The sequence below is a fragment of the Carassius gibelio genome, chromosome A20 (assembly GCF_023724105.1).
Source record: "Carassius gibelio isolate Cgi1373 ecotype wild population from Czech Republic chromosome A20, carGib1.2-hapl.c, whole genome shotgun sequence".
Classification (NCBI taxonomy): Eukaryota; Metazoa; Chordata; class Actinopteri; order Cypriniformes; family Cyprinidae; genus Carassius; species Carassius gibelio.
The window spans coordinates 7202662-7224938 of record NC_068390.1 but is presented as its reverse complement, the minus strand read 5'-3'; the positions used below and the strand labels follow the sequence as shown (position 1 = coordinate 7224938).

Here is a 22277-nt window from a genome sequence, read left to right as displayed (position 1 = left end):
TATTTACTCTTAAACAATACTGACCTGTGTAACAGAGATTCTTCAGACCTGAACCAAACCCTGTGTACGTCAGGAACGACAACAAATACCAAGAGTGTGATCAAGCCCTGAAAATATTTAAAAACCTGTTCTGGCTTGTGGACGTTCCACACTGACCTGCGTTTAGTCATGATCTTTACATGACAAAATATGCGGCTTGGATTGAATATTTCCATGCCGCTGACTGGCAACGCTGATTTAAAATATTTTTGAAATCAAAACACTACTGATATATACACACACACACACGTTTGTTTTAGTGAAAAGTGTGTTCATCCCAAAGGCGTAATGGTTTTTATACTGTACAAACTGTGTATTCAATGTTCCTACACCAACCCTAAACCTAACCCTCACAGGAAACTTTATGCATTTTTACTTTCTCAAAAAAACTCATTCTGTATGATTTATAAGCGTTTTGAAAAATGGGGACATGGATTATGTCCTCATAAGTCACCCTCTCCTTGTGTCATACCCATGTCATTATAAGAGCACACATACATACATAATACACACAGTCAAGTAACACAAGTTTTCTGCTTTGGTACTGAAATGATCAGTTTTAAAGTTCACACTCAAAACTTATTCAATGTTGTATGCTTAATATTCTGTTGCATTTCTTCTTGCAACTTTTAAACAGTGAATACCAATACAACACCGAATCGAATATATCCTTTATTAACCACAATCTCCCCTTCAGTTACAAAACATTCAGTTTCCCAAAGAGATGCAAGATTTATTCCCTGAGTTTCTTCAGAACAAGTCGCACAAGTTCATACTGAAGGCCCACACTTCACTTTTATGTAACCGGGATTAATGACATCAGCAAGAAAGTCCATACATAAACCATCCAATATAAAACAGATGCCATTCAGATGATTACAGTAAGTGAACATATCGTGTCGACACTAGTCCACAGACATCTGTAGTACATCTCCTCTCAGCAGAGCTAATAGAGGAATCTGACAGATGAGCTCAGGAATGTGAAGCTGCGCCTTCGAAGTCTTCAGAAACACTGGATTTTGTGAATATTGCACAGGCTTGCTCTTATAGACCCGAACTAGTCTTTCTGTGTGAGGAGAATTCACAAGTGAAGACAATTTAGTGGTCTTAATGGTGTTAACTTAGTAAAACCAGACATGTTTGAATGAAAAAACAAACCTCATAACCATGTGGTAACTTTAGTAAAAATAAACTATTTGCTCTCTATGACTTAATTTACTTTCACTTGGCATTGCCACTGAATTCCTTTGTAGGGAACATCTTGTAGAAACAACATCTCTGACGTAATGACAGGCATGTCTCTTTACATTCACATCTGAGATTTCGCATGTCGATCAGTTTCAGAAATCAAACGTTCTTCGCTAGGAGCAAGGACGGCTTGAATCGTTCACGAAGAAAGTTGTGCAGCAGTTCCATGAGCATCCGTTTATCTTCAGGAGGGACAGGTTTGATGTTTACTGTCAAGACGATCCTGAGGTTTCCTGGATTCTTCTAGACTAGAGCATTGACAGATAGTCTTGTGAACAGACTTGCAGTGTTTTTAAAGCCTGGGCGACCCACGTCTCTAACAGCAGACCACCACACACCGCCAGGAGAGACCGTCGCCGACTGCAGTTCAGAATCACTGGAACATGGGACACACACATTATTAGGTCCATGATAAAAGAAAAGGGATTTTTTTTTTTCATTTTTATACATTTAGCTGACGCTTTTATCCAAAGTGACTAACAGTGCATTCAGGCTATACATGTATTAGCAGTATGTGCAACCCTTCGCGCTGCTAACACAATGCTCTAGCACTGAGCCACAGGAGCACATTATGAAAACAAAAACTTTGATTCTGGACGCGATTAATCTTTTGACAGCACTGCTTTAAACCATGGCTTCTGGCCAAGATACTAATCCATGATCCAAAATAAAATTTCCAGCAGTGAAGAAGTCCATTCTCTCACAACAAGAGAGTGTTTTTGCTAATAAATGGAGCTTGATCCGTGCAGATTTCTCTCCTGATTCAGACTCGACGCCTTAGCCACTGAAGCCGTTAAACACATCTTAATGATGGATTTGTTTATTACGTACATGCAGCTTGTGGGTTACTCTTATTACTTGTGGATTTTTATCAGCTGTTTGGACTCTCATTCTGACGGCACCCATTCACTGCAGAGGATCCACTGGTGGTGAGCAAGTGATGGAATGCTACATTTCTCCAAATTTGTTTTGATGAAGAATCAAACTCACCTACTTCTTCGATTTCCTGATCACATTTTAACTTTTGTGTTGTTCCTTTATTTAAAACAAATATGGCATTAACTTGGTACCAGCATACTGGTACTTTTGATATTTCTACAACAGTGCTGGTGTGAGAGAGAGAGAGAGAGAGAGAGAGAGAGAGAGTTTACTTTGGTTCTGTGAGTGAGATGTGGATATTTCACTTTGCCTCTGGGTGTTTATGTGAATGAAAGAGTGTGTATGGTTATCTTGCGCTGCCTGTGAGGTGTTTGTTGATATTCACCTCTTATGGCTTGTGAATTGGAGGTCAGGACGAACAGTCGTATGAGGCTGAAGCAGAGCGGGGAGAAATCGTGCTCCCAGATCACAGCTGGAATAAGCAGCACTTTGCCGTAGCTGGAGAGCAGAAGTGCCTTCAACAGCGCCTTCAGTTCTAAAGAGGAACCGGAGCAGCACTGCGCCGTCCACAGAATGAGCAACACACCTGCGCAGAACACGGCCAACTCTACACACACACACACACACACACGGAGCATGCTGTTAGGATGAACTTCTGCACTGGGACATTACTGTAATGACAATCATGCACATTTTCCCCAAAATTCTCATCATGGTATGCATAATATATAATAATAATAATAATAATAATAATAATATAATACAGAAATAAAATGTATATTATATTATGTATAGTATATTATATTAAATTGAAAGTGCATCTTCATCAAGGTAGTACTTGGATGAATCTCATGAAAATCTGTGCAGGACATATTTCGCCCCCACATCAAAATAATAATAAGTTATTCATTTAGCAGACACTTTTATCAAAAGCAATTTAAAACATGAAGAACATTCATGAAAAACAACCAATTTCTTAATACATACACACACACAAACATACGCATACACACAAACATGATCATGTGATCATGTGACACTGAAGACTGAAGGAATGATGCTGAAAATACAGCTGCACATCACATGAATAAATTACAATTTTAAACATATTAAAATAACAAAAATGTATAAATAAAAGAAATAAATGAAATCATTTCACAATATTACTGTCTTTACCATATTTTAGATCAAAAAAATGCTGCCTTAACATAAGAGACTTTCAATAGCATTAAAATATCTAAACTGATCTAACATTAGACCGCAAGCATAAGAGACTTCTTCACTATAAATAAATAAATCTTACCGACCTCAAAATCTTAGTTTATATACTGTAAAAATCTTTATTTATTTATTTATTTTCACGCTTTTTTATTACCCCCTTTAGATTTAGTGATTTTGGAGGGAATAATGACCGAGGCATGTTGTTAGTTTGATTAACCCATAAAACATCATCACCAATGAAAGTGAGCAGTCAGAATGGAGCTTAGAAGATCACAGCGAAGCCACTACAAAAACAGACCTCAAAATACCTTCAAAGAAATGCATAAACTCTACACTTCATCTTTACCCAGCAACTCCATTAGTTCATTTGAATAATTCCATCTAATTAGTCAGTGACCGACTTTGTTAAAAACAGTGATTTACCCAGTGAAGCCAGTGCAAACAGGCAGTAAAACTCCCACTCTTTAGTGTAACGGATGATATCGGCGGGGTCATCGTTGGCCTGGGACCCCTGCAGGAGGGACCAGCGCAGATAGGCCTCACACAGCAGACAGAACACACACAGCTTCCAATGGATCTAGAGACAGGGTCACATTACAAGACTATTTATGCAGTCTGTATTCTGCACACTGTATACAAACTCTCTGCGTGCGTTTTTCTTTTTCTCAAAAGCGGTAAGAAAATGTTTTACTCACATTTATCTCAGTATTGAAGAGGATATGTCTAAAGGCCTGGATTTTGCATAGAGTGGCATCTATCAGAATAATAACTGGATCATATTCGATGTATTTGTCAACTGGCTTCTTGCATGAACTCTGCAAAGGAAAACAAAAACAAAACACATCGGTTTTAATTTTCAATGACAGTTTATGAATTTCAATTTATGTTAGCCAAAACACTGATTTTATAAATCTGTATATTCATATTTGTTCACTAAATATTTGTTTGGGGTTTTATAACGTACTTACATTTTGCTGAAAGCCATTTAAAAAAGCCTATAATACATTTCAAATGCAGATATTTCGTGGAACTAAGCTTTACAGCGTCAGATAATTTTATTTATTTATTGTTTTTTGTTTGTTTGTTAAAAGGTAACGTTACTCGCTGTCAATAATAGTAGTTTGCAACGGGACCGTATTTATTTATTTATTTTCCTGAGCAATAATGGTGAAAGTGTTTCATTTTTCGCCAACCAAAACAAGCATAAATACAGAAATAACATAAACTGGAGAGTGACAGCCGAACTTCACTATGTGCATTAGATCAGGCCTAGAGCCTGCTAACCTGAACAGACCGGAGAATTAACGATCTAAACTTGAACTGCTGAACTTTATGATGCACTCACACATATGGTGATCTTCAGTATTCCGTTGCTGTAATCTCGATGCAGCTCGCTTGCATCTTCGTTACACTCGATGCATTTAAAGAGTCGCGGTGCCATTCTCCATAAGATTAAACAGCGTGAAAACACGCCTACTGCTTCCTGAACCTCTAGAAGGGGCGGGGCCTACCAGGCTGCTTACGGGAAATGTAGTTCTTTTCTCCCTCGTCGCCACTGCCGGAAAGAAGGGATTTAGTTCCACACAACTACATTCCCCAGACAGCACCGTTCCTCACCTGCTCATAACGTCACTCACAACATGGCACCTGCTGGCGGGGGTGTTGTGTTGGCGGCTCTGTCGCTTATGTACTTATGTGGAGCTATTTTATCCAGCGAGTATTTCTCCACCTTGACTGTTTTCAACAGCGACCTCCACAAGCACGGCTGCAGCTCTCCGGCCGAGTGGGAAGAGTATGCGGCGGACTGCGGTGAGCTTCTGTCACGTCCTGATGTAAATGTGTCTCTGATTCACACTCTTCCGCTTGCTGTGACTCGAGCTTGACGGGATCCTACATGCACAACCTAAAGACCATACAGGGGAAACTCGCATTACACATGCAGAAGCTCTGGGCATTCAGCAAAACATCACATCATTCATGCAGCAACTCTCAAAATACTTGCAGAATCTCAGATCATGCATGCAATACTGGTGCATAGTTTCATAGCAATATGAAGGACAAGAAGATTTGTATTGGGTTTAAGATTGTTCAGCAGATGTTTCTGGACAATACAATGGTGGTTTCAAATGTTCATGGCATTCTTTGAAGTAACTTTTATTGAGTGCCATGAGAACACAGATAGCATGAGTCCAGTTTTCAATAGTAATAATATCTATAGGAAGAAACTGTGGTATCGTGTCTCAAACTATTGTTGTTACCCTTGTGACTTGGTATTCTGTTTCAGATTGTGTTTTGATCCAAAGGAGCCTTGAAATACAATCCTAGTAACTCCTAATGAAAGAATATAATGAGCTCATTAGCACAAAAGAAAATATTTTGAGAAATGGTAACCAAATAGTTTAATGGGTAGCCATTGACTTCCGTAGGTTTTTTATTATTATTTTTTATATATATTTTTTTTTAAATTTTCCTTCACACTATGGAAATCAATGGCTACCAGCAACTGTTTGGTTATCAACATTCTTTTCTATAGCTTCTTTGTTTGAGGGTGAGTAAATAATAACATTTTTGGGTGAACAACCCCTTAAAAAACAATGAACAAAACTATGCATGGTGTAAACAATATAGACTACATTTAATACAGATTCACTTACATAACTTGTTTTAACTTATTTTATAAGCACTATATGATTTGGGTGCTGTATCTGGTCTCCACTAGACTTGGGTTCTGCAGCAAACCCAGTCAGAAACCAATGATAGTTCAAAATAGTCATTTGGTTAGTCATTTTATCTGTCACATTTATTTTTGTGTCCATCAGAGTCGTCTATCCTGCAGCTGGAGGATCCGGACTGTGAAGAGGGGAGCAACCCGCCCTGCGAGTCCATCTTTTCACTTAATGCAGAAAAAATACTTGTGAGTTGCATTTGCATCATATTGCACAATGTTAAAGGAATAGTTCAGGCCAAAATAAAAACTCTGTCATTATTTATTTACTGACTTCCTGACGTGTTTTTCTTTCGGTCACCACAGAATCAGGCAAAGTTGTTTGTCGAAAAGCGCCGGTTTCCTTTCGCCGTGGAAAACCAGAATACCAATGAAGAGCTTGGTGTGTGTCAGCTGTGGTTCTCATTGTTTTAACTTTGGCAAGTGTGTCTTTGGTTGATGTTCTCCGCTAACGCTGTTGTGTGTTTTTTTTTCAGCCATTGGCTACGTTCTCATTGGAAATGGCCTCTATGATGAAGCTATCAAGCACTTCTCCTTACTGCTACAGGTCAGTTTTGATGTAATGATTCAGTGTTCATCTGGTGTTAAAATCAACATCTTGTATTGTGTTTTTTTTCTGGTAATTACTCAAATTAGATTCATTTTGAGGCTGAATCACTTGGTTATCTTGTAGTTTCCTTGTTATCGTACACTATTCATGATCCAATCAGTTGGATAAGAAGTTGCTGGTATTATTTTTTACATTGAATATCTTAGATCCGCATTCTAGAAGTGTAAGTTGTGAAGGTTTTTTTTTATGTTTAAATATTAGTATATCAGCTGTATTCAGTCATCTGAGTAACACCCTAACTCAGGTTGAGTTGATTGTGTGGTAATCGTGAACTTGTTAAAAGCCCTTTTTCACAAAAGAACGGTGCTCTATCATCAGGGAGATCCTGAGCTGGTCAGTGCCATCTATGGACGGGGAATAGCTTACGGCAAAAAGAGTCTGCAGGTCAGTCAAACTTTTGAACGATTGTGTATGTACTAGTGGTCGACCGATATATCGGCAAGGTTATCGGCCGATAAGTTCGTCGTCGTCTTGAACACCTTTGTCTAGTATAGATAGAAGTCTGTCTAATAATCAGATTGAAGGGTTAAACAAAGGAATTAATGTATATAGAAAGTATTATCACGATTGCTTTTATATTAGGCGTATTAGTAATAGAAAGGCAAACATTATAATACTTTCTCGTTTTGCGTCAACATTAAGCTAATATGCATTTATATAATTTAAACAAATCTTTGAATGACTAATAAACATTTAATTTCACAAACCTTGCAAACTTAGTCGAATCCAGCTGTGAATTTTTACAGTGTTAACTTCCTTTTTACTTATAGTTTTATTAAATATTCATTTATTTGTGGAAAAAATACTGTCATCTAAAGTATGTTTCTTTTACACATTTATTTTTTGAATCCATTGACATATTATTTCAAATTTCTTAAATATGAATAATAATTATTTTAAAATAATCATATCTGCTAACGGCCCCCTGCTTTCCAAGATATCGGTATCGGCTGTCAAAAAACATATCGGTCGACCACTAGTATATACGTTGGTTTAGCAAACACTGCTAAATATATGTGCATTTCTAGCCATAGCTGAACATATAATCGAAGGTAACTCTCTCTCTGAAGGACATAAAGAACGCAGACCTGGCTCTGTATGAGTTGAGCAGAGTGATCGCACTGGAGCCCAACAGACCGGAAGTATACGAGCAGAGGGCGGAAGTGAGGGATGGTTGATTTTTCTACAAATGAAGACCGTTTATGAAGTGTTTAGTGGTAACGATGAAGCGTGTGATTTCAGATCCTGTCTCCTCTGGGCCGCATCAGTGAAGCTCTGTCAGACCTGACTAAAGCCATACAGCTGCAGCCTTCAGCCCGACTCTACAGACACCGAGGAACACTGCTCTTCATATCAGAGGTACACACACCACACCACACAGCCGGCTTATCTGGCACGTAAACAAATAGATTGTTTAAGTGTTATTGTAACGTATAGATCTCTTCATTTCATGTCCTGAGTGGACAGATAGCGCTGGGTCTGTCTGGGGACAGAGTCCAGGACCTTCAGATTTATCATGTGGAGATCTTTATTATTATCCAGTTGAACAGTAATTTGACTGATGCATAATAGATGCACAGTGATTTTGTTTTAATTGTAGGGGTCATATCATGAGTAATCAATTTTAATCTCATGAGATAAGTATTTATTGTAGTGTGAAGCAGTCGTAATTTAAGGTGCAGTCACTTCAGCTGTTGATCTGCAGTTTTTCATGATCGAAATCCACTCTTTTAAAAAGAATTGGGGAATTTTGCATAAGGGTGAAATATTTCCCCACACTTACGAATATTTTTGTGTGTAACATCTGTGCCTCTTTTTTTTTTTTATGCTAATGTGACTTCTCTGTTAGTTTTCTATTGCCATTTTCTGACCCTACGAAGCAAACTGGCTGTTGTTGCTAGTACTGTACCTTTAAGACATCAGTATTAATTAATAATTTTATTTTGTTTTGTTCCTATCAGTCAGTCAGTTTTTTTTTTTTAATGATCTGTAAAATTCACCAAGGATGCTTTTATTTTATTAAAAAAACCGTACAAATTATTAGTAAAAATTAATATTTCACAAACAATATTGTGAAATATTATCACTAATGAAACAATATTTTTTTATTTTAATATATTATAACATCTAATTTGTTCCTGTGACGCAAAACAGAATTTTCAGCATCATTACTCCAGTGTTTAGTGTCACACGACCACCAAATAAGCAAATTAGAGTGATTAATGAAGAATGGAGAAATATTTATTATTATTATTATTATCAGTGTCGGAGACAGTTGTTCTGCTTAATATCTTTGTGGAATCTGTGATACATTTTTTCATGTTCAAAAGAACCGCATTGATTTAAAATAGGTATAAAAATATTTACTGTCACTTTTAATCAGTTTAATGAATCCTTGCTGAATAAAAATATAAATGGAAATTTCTTAAAACTTTTGAATGATGGTGTAGTTTTAATCCCTCGTTATTTACAGCTATCTTCCTTTCTCTCATTGTCTCTCAGGATTATATGGCAGCCATGGAGGATTTCCAGCAGTCTCTAGAGCTGAAGAAGAACCAGCCCATCGCGATGCTCTACAAAGGCCTGACCTTCTTCCATAGAGGCCTCCTTAAGGTAAAAAGAGTCATATCACAAATGAAGTACTTTTGTATAAGTGAGAGCCAGTGCAGAATGCCTAATTCAAGAGCCTTATGTAGGTTCGATGTAAGGACTGGTCCGTAGTTCTTACAGCAGAAAGTTTCAAGTTTAAAAAAAAATATGCCATTTTTAATTGGACAGTTGTCTATATTTACAGTAAGTGGCATAGCTTAGAGTTTACACTACTAACAAAACGTTTTCTGCTCGCAGGAGGCTATAGAGGTGTTTAAAGAAGCTCTCAAATTGAAGTCGGACTTCATAGATGCATATAAAAGCTTGGGTCAGGCTTACAGGTGAGGTGCTACTGACTCGTGTTGATTTGAACAGTCGGTTTTTACCAGATGTTTCTCTGCAGACAATTGTGTGTGTGTGTGTGTGTGCAGGGAGTTGGGTGATTTTGAGAATGCTATGGAGAGCTTCCAGAAAGCTCTGTTACTGGATCAGAACCACATCCAGTCTCTCCAGCTCAGAGGAATGATGTTGTACCACCACGGCAGCCTGCAGGAGGCCATAGGCAACTTTAAGGTGCATCCCAAATGGTGTTGTATTTACCTCTTTGTTGGCAGTAGTAATCCTTAAAAACAACATGAAGTCAAATCGATTTGAAGTAGACCGTTTGCTTAATATAATGAATGTTAATATCATAACCCAACGTGTTCCAATCAAAACCATTCTTGATAGATAAAATCGAATCCCACTGTAGATTATTCCCCAGTAAATAATCAGATTTAATGGGAAGTACTCGGGGATTAAAGTTTTCCGTCAGTTCATAAAGACAGTCACGCGCTTCATTCCTGAATGAATCAGCCGTTCGAACGAATCAATTGAATGAATGATTCAGTGTTAAAATCAGTGACTTGCCTCCGCTGGCTGATTTAGTTTCATTTTTAGCGCACAATTTCAGTTATTTAAATCATAATATTAATATTTCTGTATTCAAAATGTTATATTATAAACATTAAGTGATTTATGAATTTAATTGCACCCATGCCACCTCTGAGCCACATTAAACATCTGAACATGTACCTACAAGCTACTTTTGTGTTCTTCTGTGTCACCTGTGTAGTACTGATTAATTTATTAATACTTTTATTAATACTTATTTATTTCATATGATTGGTAAATTATTTGTCTTATTTTAAGAAATATCAAATGATTGAAATAACTGAAATTCTATGCTAAAAATGAAACTAAACTGCCAGCAGGTGGCAGCAAGTCACTGATTATCACTGAATCATTCATTCAGTTGATTCATTTGAACAGCTGATTCATTCATGAATGAAGCACGTAAAGGAGAACTGAGTGCCATATATTACATTGCAGTAAATATAATATAAGGAAGAATACAGATGAATTAATATCAGTTCTTATAAGCTTTAACAAAAATACAGGATTCACATTTATGCTTAAATATAATTTCAGAATATGTTGAACCATAGACTTGTAATCAAATAATTGTTTTCTACTTGGTGTTTTTACAAAGTGAGGGCCAACTCAAAATGAGCTTATGTTGTAATTGACAGTAAATGCTGCTAGTAGAGTTTAAACAAATTCACCCAAAAATAAGGCTTTAGTCCATCTTTGAAACACAAATAAAGATTTTTAAAGAAACCTGAGAGATTTCTGTTCCTCCATCGAAATGTCCAATCCACCAAAACCCTTGATGCTTCAAAAAGTTCATAAAGACAAAGGAAAAGTGATCCATGTGAATATATGAAAAGACTGATTATCCCACATAAATAGATCACATTGAATACGGCAAACAGAAGCTCAGAGAACTAGTTTGACACAGAAAATTGTGTTTGTGAAGCCAAACAAAAGTCCTAATGGGTTTGCATTAACATGAGTATGCATACATTTTTGGGTGTACTGTTCCTTTAAATGTTTTTTTCCAAACTTTGATTGTTTGTTTAAATGGATTCATCCATTTCACTTATTTGGGAAGATCAAGTAGACTTTTTTTTCAGTCAAGATGACCTGTCTAGAGTAGTGCTACTCCAAAGTCCTTCTTTACAATATCAATAGCATTGATTTATACACTTATACTTATGTGTCACTTATACACTGTTGTGTTTTCCTCGTATCGTTTCTTGTATTGAAGCTCAAAGAAAGATTCTGGTCCGATGTTGACCGTTGTGTTTGGATTCGTGCGCTGTGCTGTCCTGTGTCTGTTTGTTTCACTGGTGGTTTATCACGGTGTCTTTCAGAGATGTCTGCAGCTGGAGCCCTATAATGAAGTGTGTCAGTACATGAAGGGGCTCAGTCACGTGACCATGGGCCAGTTCTACGAGGGCATTAAAGCTCAGACTAAAGTCATGCTCAACGACCCTCTCTTGGGACAGAAAGCCAGCTCCGAGTATCTCAAAGTCAAATATCTCCGAGGTGAGAAATTAGAGCCATATAATCATTTTGATTAGTAGTTCTCATTAACACAATTTCAATACAAATGTAATGTGAAATATCATTTAAATATATAAATCACTTCAGTGTCACATGATCATTCTATTATATATATATATATATTATCTCTATAAATGATGTCTATTATTTATTGTGCTGTTCATATTTTCGTGGAAACCGTGATATTTTTTTCCCAGGATTCCTTTTTAATTTATTATCTTTTTTTTTTTATTCTTTGATGTTCAAAAGAATAGCATTTATTTAAAAAAGATTCAGAAATAAAAACACTTACTGACCCCAAGCTTTTGAACACTTGTGTGTATGTATATTATAGTAATCATATTGCATTAAATATAAATATAATTAAGTTGGTTTACCCCCTTTAATAAGAGGTTCATCTGAATGGTTTAGGTCAGTGATTTGGAGTTGAAACGTGCTGTTTTTCTTCCTCATTTAATGTGACAGAATACTCCCGTTATCTACACTCTCATCTGGATGTCCCGGTGGCGGAGTATAACGTTGATCAGGATTTGCCTGGAAACTTTAAGAACCACTGGGCCAAAAATCTGCCCTTCCTGATTGAGGACTATGAAGAACAGCCTGGACTTCAGCCTCATATCAAGTGAGTTTCGATGCAGAATGAGTTTTTTTGTGTTGCTGGCATCATTTGCATCTCATTTCTTCTTTATTCCTCCTTGCAGAGATGTTCTTCCTCAGAACTTTGACAGTTACTCTGCTGAAGTGCAGAAGCTGATCTGTACAGCGGATCACCTCGGAGCACTGATGCAGTACGACACATTAGGGTTCTTACCGAACCTCAGAATACACCGAGGTCAGAGCTCTTCACACGCACTACATAATACAACCATACCATTCTTTCATATCTTCTAATATATATATATATATATATATATATATATATATATATATATATATGAAGTATCATGTGGAGCAACAATCAGAAAAATAAAAACACACACAGTCTGTACACAGTCATTATTTTATTTATGTTTTTAAGTCCAATTTTTAGTGTTTAATTTTTATTTATAGTTTTTTTTTTAGATCAGAAAATCACAAAATAATAAAGTGATACAAGTATTTAAAGAAAAGTTTAAAAATAAAGTATTAAATAATAAAAAATATTAAATCAAGTAATGCAGCCTTCACTTAAAAATGTAATAACATATTTACTTTGCACCTCGAATGCATGAACAATCATTATTTTTTTAAATAGATTTTTACAGGTTTCTTTTTAAACAAATATAAACAAATAATTAATTTCTAAATATCACTAAATCTTTAGGAGTTGCTATATTTTTTTGTAACCTGAGCTATCCTTACCTATATAGGTAAATAATCTAATGAAAAAAAATGTGTGTGTGTGTATATATATATATATATATATAAAATATTTGTTTATTTATTTACTTACACAAGTGGTTGTTGATAGCAGTGATGTATTATTATTCAAATATATATATATATATATATGTTTTTATTTTTACTTTTTTTTCTTCTTAGAATTAATTGAAATAAATTGTATGCCAAGCTATTAATATGATTTAAATTTTTTCCATTTAAATAATATTAATTCTTTTCGTTATATCAAACCAGTCATATCAAAAAAGAAGAAAAGCATGCTCTTCATAGAAGTGGTGCATTCAGGTCATCTTATTTCTGGATTGCATTGTTAATGTTGTCTGGTGTTTTGTGCAGCGATGGGCTTGGCCACCATTGAGGTGATGCAGGCCATGCAGCGCACCTGGAGCAACTCCAAGGTTCGAGTCAATGGAAAGACCAGACAGCTGCAGTGGAGAGACATGTTTGACATCGCAGTGAAATGGAGAAGGTCAGATTCCAGCCAACGGCTCTGTGGAGGGTGTTCCCAAAGCTTGGTGACTGATGTTTGCTGCCTGTGTGTGTGTGTGTGTGTGTGTGAGCAGGATTGCAGATCCAGACCAGCCTGTGCTGTGGTTGGATCAGATGCCTGCCAGGAGTCTTAGCAGAGGATTTAACAACCACATTAACCTCATCAGGTGCTGCGTCTGCCCTCAGTTTACCCAGTCATTTGCTCTGTAAAGCTGCCAGTCCTAATCGCTTAAGTACTTTTTTAAAGGACTTTTAAGGGTTGTACGAAGGATGATAACAATAACCATGAAGTGTTATTAATTATTTTAAGACTCACTCACTACGCACCACAATTGTATTGAAAACGACACGAAGAACAACATTGTTAAAATCACTTTTAGAATTTTTTTTTTTTTTTTTTTTGCTGATTCGGGATGAAAAAATGTAAACCCAATTAGAGTCCACCCTGCTTTAAGAGCTTACAGTAATGATAATAACTGATAAAGCTTGCCAATATGAGTAGCCCTACAGTGTGCTGTCCATAAATATACTTCATGCCACTTGGTACAGAGAAGCCTTGATGCCATACACACATTAGATATTACTGATATTGTGTATACCGGCATTGCTATCATTAATGATGGTTCTGTACAGAGAAGAGACAGCCGATTTCACACTTTGAGCTTTAGCAGAGTGTGAATAGTTTTACTTCCTGTCAGAATACTTTCTCACTGAAACTTTTCTGTAAAGCTGCATTGAAACTATAACATGCGCTGGTCATGCTTGTGGTGTCAAACAGGCCTGAAACTCTATTGCTGTATCTGTTTCATGGTGTTTTAATGGTTTTTCTGTTATTTCTTAGAGGGCAGATCATTAATATCAGATATCTGGAGTATTTCAGTAGTATTCTCAGCTTCGTAAAGGAGAGAATACTGGTTTATCACGGGTGAGTATCTTTTTTATGGAAGCCCGCTTCTGCCACTGAATAAAAAATAAAACAAGATAATTTTAAACACAAAAAAACGTACTGTTCGCAAAGTTTTGAACTGTAGTGTTCATATTATTTTCTACCCTGTACATTAAAACACTTCACTTTTTTTTTTCATTCATTATTTTCTTCAAACCCCTTATTTGAATGTATTTGCCTCATTCATGCATGCATTCACTCACAGAGTTGATCTTTTATTCATGTGCATGTATTAAAGTGCTTTCTCTTCATGCGTGTGTGTGTTTCTCTCTGTCAGGGCGTATAACCCACGTGGGCTTCAGGACGTAAAGCAGGCTCTGGAAAATGTGAATAAAGTGGAGGATCTGCTGCCCATCATGAAGGTACCACGAGTGTTAAACATCAGTGTTTTTAAGCATTTCATTATTATCTTTAGTAATCATTAACCCGATAATGTGTGTGCTGAGCGAAATAAAGTAATCCTTATGGTTGGACAAGTTTCTAGCTCTAGAAGCATCTTTCTTACTCTAACAGTTGACCAGGTGAGATAAATTCAGTTTTCTTTTGTTTAGGTTTTTTTTTTGGCTATAAGAAACAAACAAAAAAATATTAGTGCAAGAATTATTCAAGCACAGTTATCAACTTATATATATATATATATATGGATGAATGAATGAAGTTTTATTATTGTGTCATGCGTATAATTACGCCCAGCCCGCATGGACTTACAAGACACCAACATTAATAATCATAAGTAAGAGGATTAATATACAAGATAGATGTACCAGATAGACAGATCCAAAGTACATAATACATTGCTCCCCAAATAATAGTAATAGAATTAATAATAATAATAGTACATATGTGTTCAAATTCATGCATGTATGTATTCCTATACACATGTATTCTCATTTATTCACATAATCACCCATAAAAACCCATAGTCCTACACAGAACAAAATTAAATCTAATTAAATAAACTGGCTTGCCTTCTTTTCCAAGCCTTTGAAACAAAGTTTGCAAACTTAAACACATCATAGTTAAACAAGCACAATCATTTTTGATCATCAGCATACCAAAATATTTCAGAAATTTGTCGTGTAACTTCCAGAAACAAAGATTCCCTTAGATCATCATAATGTGTACAATACAAAAGGAAATGAGATTCATTTTCCACTTCACCAAGATCACATAGCACACACAATCTATTTTCCTCTGGAGTATTTTTGAATCGACCAACCTCAATGGCTAAAGGCAAAATCCCACATCTCAGCTGTGCAACCAAAGATCTTTGGCTTCTAGGTAAATGAGATGTAACATATAATTCTGGACTAAAATTCTGTTTTATATGCATATATGTTCTTAATTTTGGCTTTAATAAAACATTTTCAAACCATTTTTCTTCATATTTCATTAACAGCTTATGTTTAAGCGAATTGACATTACAACTTAAATTATTTCTGTAGATATACAACATATCCACCTCCTCAAAAATAGAATAAATCTCCTTTACCCATGGAGACCTGTGTATATATATATTTACATTGGAATTCATTCACAAGTTGAAAAGAAGGGAATTTATTTGAAATGGAAATCTTTTATAGCATTATTAATGTATTTACTGTAATTTCTGATCAGTTTAGTGTGTTCTTGTTGTGTAAAAGTATTACTTTTTAAAGCTTTTAAATTGTATTTTAGCACAGTTTTAATAAAAATGAATGTTTCTTGAGCACCAAATCAGCATACAAGAATGATTTGTGAAAGTCATGTGACTGAAGACTGGAGTTATGATGTTGAAAATTTCAGCTTTGCATCACATGAATAAATAGCATTTTTAAAAGTGTATGAGAGAACGGGGAACAATAACGAATGCTAGTTAAAGAAAACGCTTCACCTGTAACAGCCTCTGCACGTGACAGTTATGAGTGTGTAATATAATATTAGGCCAGATCTTTGATAAACACATGTGTAATGAAGGCTAATCGTTTTATTTGCCGCCTCCATAATTATGCTTGGCATTTGACACTAGCATTCGTGTTTATTTATAGACATATTTATTTACAAACATATGCATGTTCTTCTAAAGCGCATGCAGAAAGACAATGTTTCTCTGATGTGCTTCTGTGTGTGTTTGTATATCTGAAGCAGTTCAACAGTAAAACCAGAGACGGCTTCACGGTTAACTCTAAAGTGCCCAGTCTGAAGGATCCTGGGAAAGAGTATGACGGATTCACCATCACCATCACCGGAGATCGGTGAGAACTGAACTATTGTGCCACGTTCTTTGGTGTGTTTTCAGTGTATGGGATGAAGCAGGCCGTGTTTTATATTCTCACGGCTTCCATATGCAGGAGATGATTGATGTGATTAGTAATTTCAGTATTCAGTACCGATACCAGTGAAAATCGACAGTTCTCGGTACCAATTTCGGTACCAAAGCAACACAAATATATGCTAATTAAACAAAAAAACACACAAATTTATCATCACTAAAAATAAAACCAATGCCATTCTTTATACTTATTTACAATTGTGTTACAAATTTTTCTACAAGTTATATAATTATGAAAAACAGTAAACAAGTTTCACCCAAATTTCATTTGTCTTTTAACTAATTAAATTTTAAAAATAAATTTTTTGGTAAATAAAGGGGATTTGCTATTCAAATTTAAACATCGAAGAAATATATATATATATATATATTTATATTAAATTTTTCAACAGTAGTAGCAGTATCACATACATTTTACTAAATAATAGTAATATTTCTAGCACAATGCCGAATCGATTGAATGAATGATTCAGTGACTTGCCGCCGCTGGCTGATTTAGTTTCATTTTTAGCACACAAATTTTAGTTATTTAAATCATAATACTAATATTTCTGTATTCAAAATGTTATAATATAAACATTAATTGATCTATGAATGTAATTGCACTCATGCAAGTAAACTCACAATTGCAAAATAAATGTCAGAATTTTAAGAGACGAAGATACATTTTTAAAATATTTATATTTCTTTTATTCAGAAGTGGAAGCAGGTTTCCATTAAAATATCCTACTTAACTAAAATACACTTCTGTAACTAAACTATAATTTTAAGTCAAGCTCGAACACTTACTTTAAGTTGAAGCAACACGTTATTGGTCTTTTAAGTTGTGATAGATGATCGCAGCAGTCTTTTTTTTTTTATTTTTTTACAGTGAATGTGTTTTACATCATGTTAAAACCTCGGGGGAGTTTCATCACTAAATCATCCCCTCTAAAGAAACATAGAAAACTAAAATTTCTCATTTATTTATTTATTTTTTAAATCTACATTAATCAACTGAAGTAATAAAGCAGTCGGTTGTACCATTTTAGTTCTTACACGTTTCATAACGCAAACCATGTCTTAACGCTGCATATCATTTTTTTTTTTTTTTTGATTACCTGATAAGAGATCCGGGCCTTGTTGTGTGTCTTATGCTTATAATGTTGTCTTGTTTGTTAGAGTGGGGAACATGCTGTTTTCGGTAGAGACTCAGACCACAGATGAGAGGACGCAGCAGTATCAGTCAGAAATTGAAGCGCTCTATAAAGACCTCACTGCCAAAGGCAAAGCCCTGATGCTCTCCACTGAACTCGGGGTAAGATTAGCATCTGTTTGTCTGTCTGCATCTCCTCCGTCTCCTGCTGAACCTGTACTGGGACGGCTGGGGTGTGTTCATGAGTCACGATAAACTCAGTGTCACGTAAAGGCAGTCTGCACCAGTCTGACCTGTTACACAGTGAATCATGGGAGCTCTGGGACCTGTGTGTCTCGTCTCTCACACACACACACACACAAACACACATGCAGACGCTCAGATATCTTCGCCTGTATCTTTATATTACTGCACAGAGCAGCACACAACATTTGAATCTCATGTACAAACTAAGGCTTAACGAATTAATTTAGTTTGGTGAATTACACTAGTTTCAATAAAAACCTAACTACCTTACTAACTTTTAATATACAGCAAATTAGGAGTTTATTGATGCAAAAGTCATAGCTAATAGTGAGAATTGGTCCCCAAACTGTGACCACAGTCAGCTGTACCCTTTTAGCTCATTGTACAGTAAGTTGCTTTGGGGAAAAGGATCATTCATCATTATTTTATGAGTATTTTTTTTTGCCTTTCTCTCCTCTGTCTCTGTAGGACGCAGATGCCGTGTTAAATTTAATTCTTTCTCTGGTGTATTACTTCTGTAACCTCATGCCACTGTCCAGAGGCTCCAGGTACGAAAACAACTCAATCACACAGTTTGGACAACATTTCTGCCTTCGTGAGAATCAGGGATTTTAGCTTTAGTCTATGAGTGGTATTTAATTAATTTATTTTTTTTCGTCATCCATGTTGTAGTAAAGCCTGAAGGTTTAAATTATTTAAATGTTGTGGCTTGATATTTTAAGATAAATGCATGAAAATATCAGTAAAAAAAAAAGTTAAATAGGGTTTTAGAAAGTTTAACTTATACTTTATTATTTTACTTTGTACTGTACTTATGCATAATTAAGAAAAATGACATTAAAACAATAATTGCTTTTATCCATTTAGCACAGTTTATTTGTTAAATCCATGTTATCACCTGTTGATATTTAAAGTTAACATTTTTTAATTGATTAAAATACATCTTTAAAAATACTATCTGAAAGCACTGTTTTACATTCATTTCACATTATTTTCCCGCAAAATTGAAACTTTTTGACCTGTAATAAAAAAAATATATAAATATATATACGTGTTTATTTTTAGCTGTAAATTAAGAAGTGAATTAAATAAATGTACATTTGTTGATTTTTCTTTGTACATTGATTTTTAATATCTTAATTTTTTTAGATGAATTGATATTTAATTGCATTTTTTTTTCACTCCTGTTAAAGTGAAGTCCGTTTCTCTCTCATACAGATTAAGTGGCCTTAACAAGTTTTCACTGAAGGCAGATTTTATTTCAGAAGTGTGTTTAATGTGTTGCATGTTATTCTCCTTCAGTGTCGTGGCGTACTCGGTGCTCATGGGAGCTCTGATGGCCAGCGGGAAAGAGGTGCTCGGCAGAATCCCATCCGGAAAGGTAAAGAAATGAATCATGCACTGTAAAAAGACGCATGCTCTTTATAAGTGTCTCACTGAAATGCTCTTTTTGGTTGTTCACCCAGCTGTTTGACTTTGAGGCCATGACTACAGCCAGTCCTGATCGCTTCAGTAAGACCGTCAAGAGTTGGATGAACTTAAAGAGGTACATACCCATGTTCTTATTACTTCGGGAAAACGTAGGAAACCTCTGACACTTTCTTCTTTCTCTCTCTCTCTCTCTGTAGTTTGCCGAGTTGGCACCAGAACCTTCCACTGGTTTCGGAGACGTTCCAGTTAACGAGGACCATGATTGAAGTTCTCAACACAGACTCGTCTTCGCACTGTCCCAAGAAATCCTGAACTCCAAATACCATCCAGATATTCAAAAAACAAAGGGCCGTCTCTACTCAGGGCATCTGTGCTCACAGTCCTCACTTTTACATATCAAATATCAGTGCAAATTCTCTTTGATTTTAGATTTTATATTTACACAGACATGGAGAAAGGTGTGGACTATTCAAATTTAAAATTGAACATGCATTTCTGTTGTCCTTTATGTCATTAAAGTTCAGCGATTGCGAGCATTATAAGAGTTGAACTGAAAAAACTGTAATGTAGCAGAATATAATTGGAAATGTTTATTAAATTATACTTTTCATTGTTTTTTTGTTTTTTTTGGTTTTTAGAATTGAATTGGTGACTTGTTGCAGAGATGCCCTTTAAAGAGTTTACCAAGCAATATTTTCCAGCTCTGAGTTTCTTTCTGAATACTTGAACACAGTGGGGAAATATGTTTGCAGATGTTTTTGAAGTTCACTGTCCACACTGGCTTCTTCATATTTGGTTTGGTTGTCTGTATTTAAAGGCTCGTCTGAATAATGTTTGATTAGATTCTGGAGAAGTTCATGTGATCTTAAACACTGGGAACATTTGCGCCTTAATCTATAGTTGACTTAAAGCAAAAAAAAAAAAAGACTTTTATTTCCTCAATCTTATAAATCTTTAATTTTATTTTAGCAACGTCTTAAAGGACCATTTTAAGTAGATTTTCTGTTTTTTATGTCATGGTTGGCGCAAAGACTTGTTTCCTTTATTTTCCTGTGAAGAAATTGAGAAAAACAGTGGCTTTGTTTTCCCCACAAGGGGACATAAAGGTTCTTTAAGGCACAAAGGAAACTTAAAAAGTGGAAAATCTGTGACTTAATTTGCTGAAACAGCCACGGTCAATAAAATTGAATGAAAGCAGTTTTGTTGTTTTCAGTCTCTTTTTGGTCTCCTTTTGGTGGGACAAAATTAATAATTTATAATGTCGTCAGCCACTGGATGGTACATGATCTAATGTCCATAGATGCTTCTAACTAATTAACTGGTCAGTTACGGTGAATCAAAGTAATATTTTGTATTATTTGAACTGGTTCAGTTTCTCTGACAGCCGTTATTCAGCCGGCTGCTGCTGGTAACGCCACAGATATGACATGTGGTACATGTTACTTTACTCAGCGGTGATGAGGTTTAACCAATCAGCGCTTAGGTTCGGCGATCGCCAGATCATCTGATCTGTTAATAAATATGGAAGCATATGGGTAGCATTATTCAATTTGGGATGTAATATGCAAAATGACAATGCAATATGTAAAATGGCAATGCATTTCTGTATTTACATTTACATTTTCCAATACATTTGTGCAACGTTTGGTGCAAAATGAAAATGAAAATTAAATTACATAATTTCCATTTGCCATTTACTACACCAGTTTTAAAATGTAAAATGAATATTAATTTTAACGCTTTATAAGTTGCAAAATTAAAATGAAAATGTATTACAGAAATGATTAGATATGTCTAACATGTTAAAGCAAAAACTGTGGCAAAATGATCATTTAAATGCTATTTTTCTTAATTGCATTAACACTCACAGTCAAGACACTTACGATTGCATTTTCATTCGGTGTCCCGCAATGAATGTAGCAAAACTCAATGTGCACATTGAAAATGCATTCCGAGCCGATCACGTGTCCCCGCCCTCGCGCCACGTCAATCATTGTGTGAACAAGGCGGGGCTTACAGACGGTCAGAGACTCAAGTCTCAAGAAGAGGATTCAATCAAGTGAGACAACATGGACAAGACAGTTGGTCCGTGTATGTTTTGATCATTTCGGTTTATGGCTTCAATATTTCATTCGCACTTGTGGGCGGAGCTGAAACGCTGCTTTCATCTGATTGGTCGAATCGGATCGGTTTTCATCTGACAGCCTTCAGCTCGGTCTTGTCATTCTTTCAGGCAGAATAAGAGTCAGTGCGAGTGAAGCACTGAAATGTCTGAAACTACGCTCACTGTTAATTAGCATAATATTTGAATCAGATGTAGCTGGGCAAATTCGTGCTGCTGAGACCTGCAAATTATTTCTAGGTTGTAGTATTGTATGAATATTGTCCCACTGATAAATACAGTGCAAATAGTTCTGTCCCTTTGGATAACAGTGAAGTGGAAATTAAAATCAATAATAGACTGAACAGTTCCATGTCTGTAACATTTACCACTCTCATCTTTTAAGTCATAAGGCACTAGGTATGTGTGTGTGTGACATTAATAAATAATTGTAAAAATGAATATAGTTACATTTCTAA

The 22277-nt window shown here is 35.6% G+C and overlaps 2 protein-coding genes across 3 annotated transcripts; one reads left to right on the top strand and one right to left on the bottom strand.

Annotated features, from left to right (window-relative positions):
• Positions 1-698: 698 nt before the first annotated feature.
• Positions 699-4901, bottom strand: arv1 (ARV1 homolog, fatty acid homeostasis modulator). The gene is made up of 5 exons (XM_052535389.1): positions 4733-4901; positions 4083-4202; positions 3811-3964; positions 2552-2773; positions 699-1663 (listed from the first exon to the last, which is right to left on the bottom strand). The coding sequence occupies exons 1-5, from the start codon at positions 4826-4828 to the stop codon at positions 1536-1538; spliced, it is 720 nt and encodes a 239-aa protein (XP_052391349.1). The 5' UTR covers positions 4829-4901; the 3' UTR covers positions 699-1535.
• An 89-nt stretch (positions 4902-4990) lies between these two features.
• ttc13 (tetratricopeptide repeat domain 13) lies at positions 4991-20894 on the top strand. 2 transcript variants are annotated; one of them, XM_052535388.1, is made up of 23 exons: positions 4991-5196; positions 6207-6301; positions 6419-6494; positions 6589-6659; positions 7041-7106; positions 7793-7885; positions 7965-8081; positions 9225-9335; positions 9570-9652; positions 9743-9884; positions 11567-11741; positions 12225-12381; positions 12461-12591; positions 13476-13608; positions 13703-13795; positions 14470-14553; positions 14852-14936; positions 16702-16808; positions 18047-18182; positions 18735-18814; positions 19569-19647; positions 19733-19812; positions 19895-20894. In XM_052535388.1, the coding sequence occupies exons 1-23, from the start codon at positions 5028-5030 to the stop codon at positions 20007-20009; spliced, it is 2478 nt and encodes an 825-aa protein (XP_052391348.1). In that variant the 5' UTR covers positions 4991-5027; the 3' UTR covers positions 20010-20894. The 2 variants fall into 2 exon arrangements, with proteins under 2 accessions (XP_052391348.1, XP_052391347.1); XM_052535387.1 differs by having other exon boundaries at positions 16699-16808.
• The last annotated feature ends 1383 nt before the right edge of the window (positions 20895-22277 follow it).

Coding starts and splice junctions, on each gene's coding strand:
- ttc13 (XM_052535387.1), top strand. CDS start 5,028: ATGGCACCTGCTGGCGGGGGTGTTGTGTTGGCGGCTCTGTCGCTTATG. Junction 5,197..6,206: donor AGAGTATGCGGCGGACTGCG/GTGAGCTTCTGT, acceptor TGTGTCCATCAG/AGTCGTCTATCCTGCAGCTG. Junction 12,592..13,475: donor GAACCTCAGAATACACCGAG/GTCAGAGCTCTT, acceptor TGTTTTGTGCAG/CGATGGGCTTGGCCACCATT.
- arv1 (XM_052535389.1), bottom strand. CDS start 4,828: ATGGCACCGCGACTCTTTAAATGCATCGAGTGTAACGAAGATGCAAGC. Junction 3,965..4,082: donor TCTTCAATACTGAGATAAAT/GTGAGTAAAACA, acceptor CCCTGTCTCTAG/ATCCATTGGAAGCTGTGTGT. Junction 1,664..2,551: donor CAATTCACAAGCCATAAGAG/GTGAATATCAAC, acceptor CCCATGTTCCAG/TGATTCTGAACTGCAGTCGG.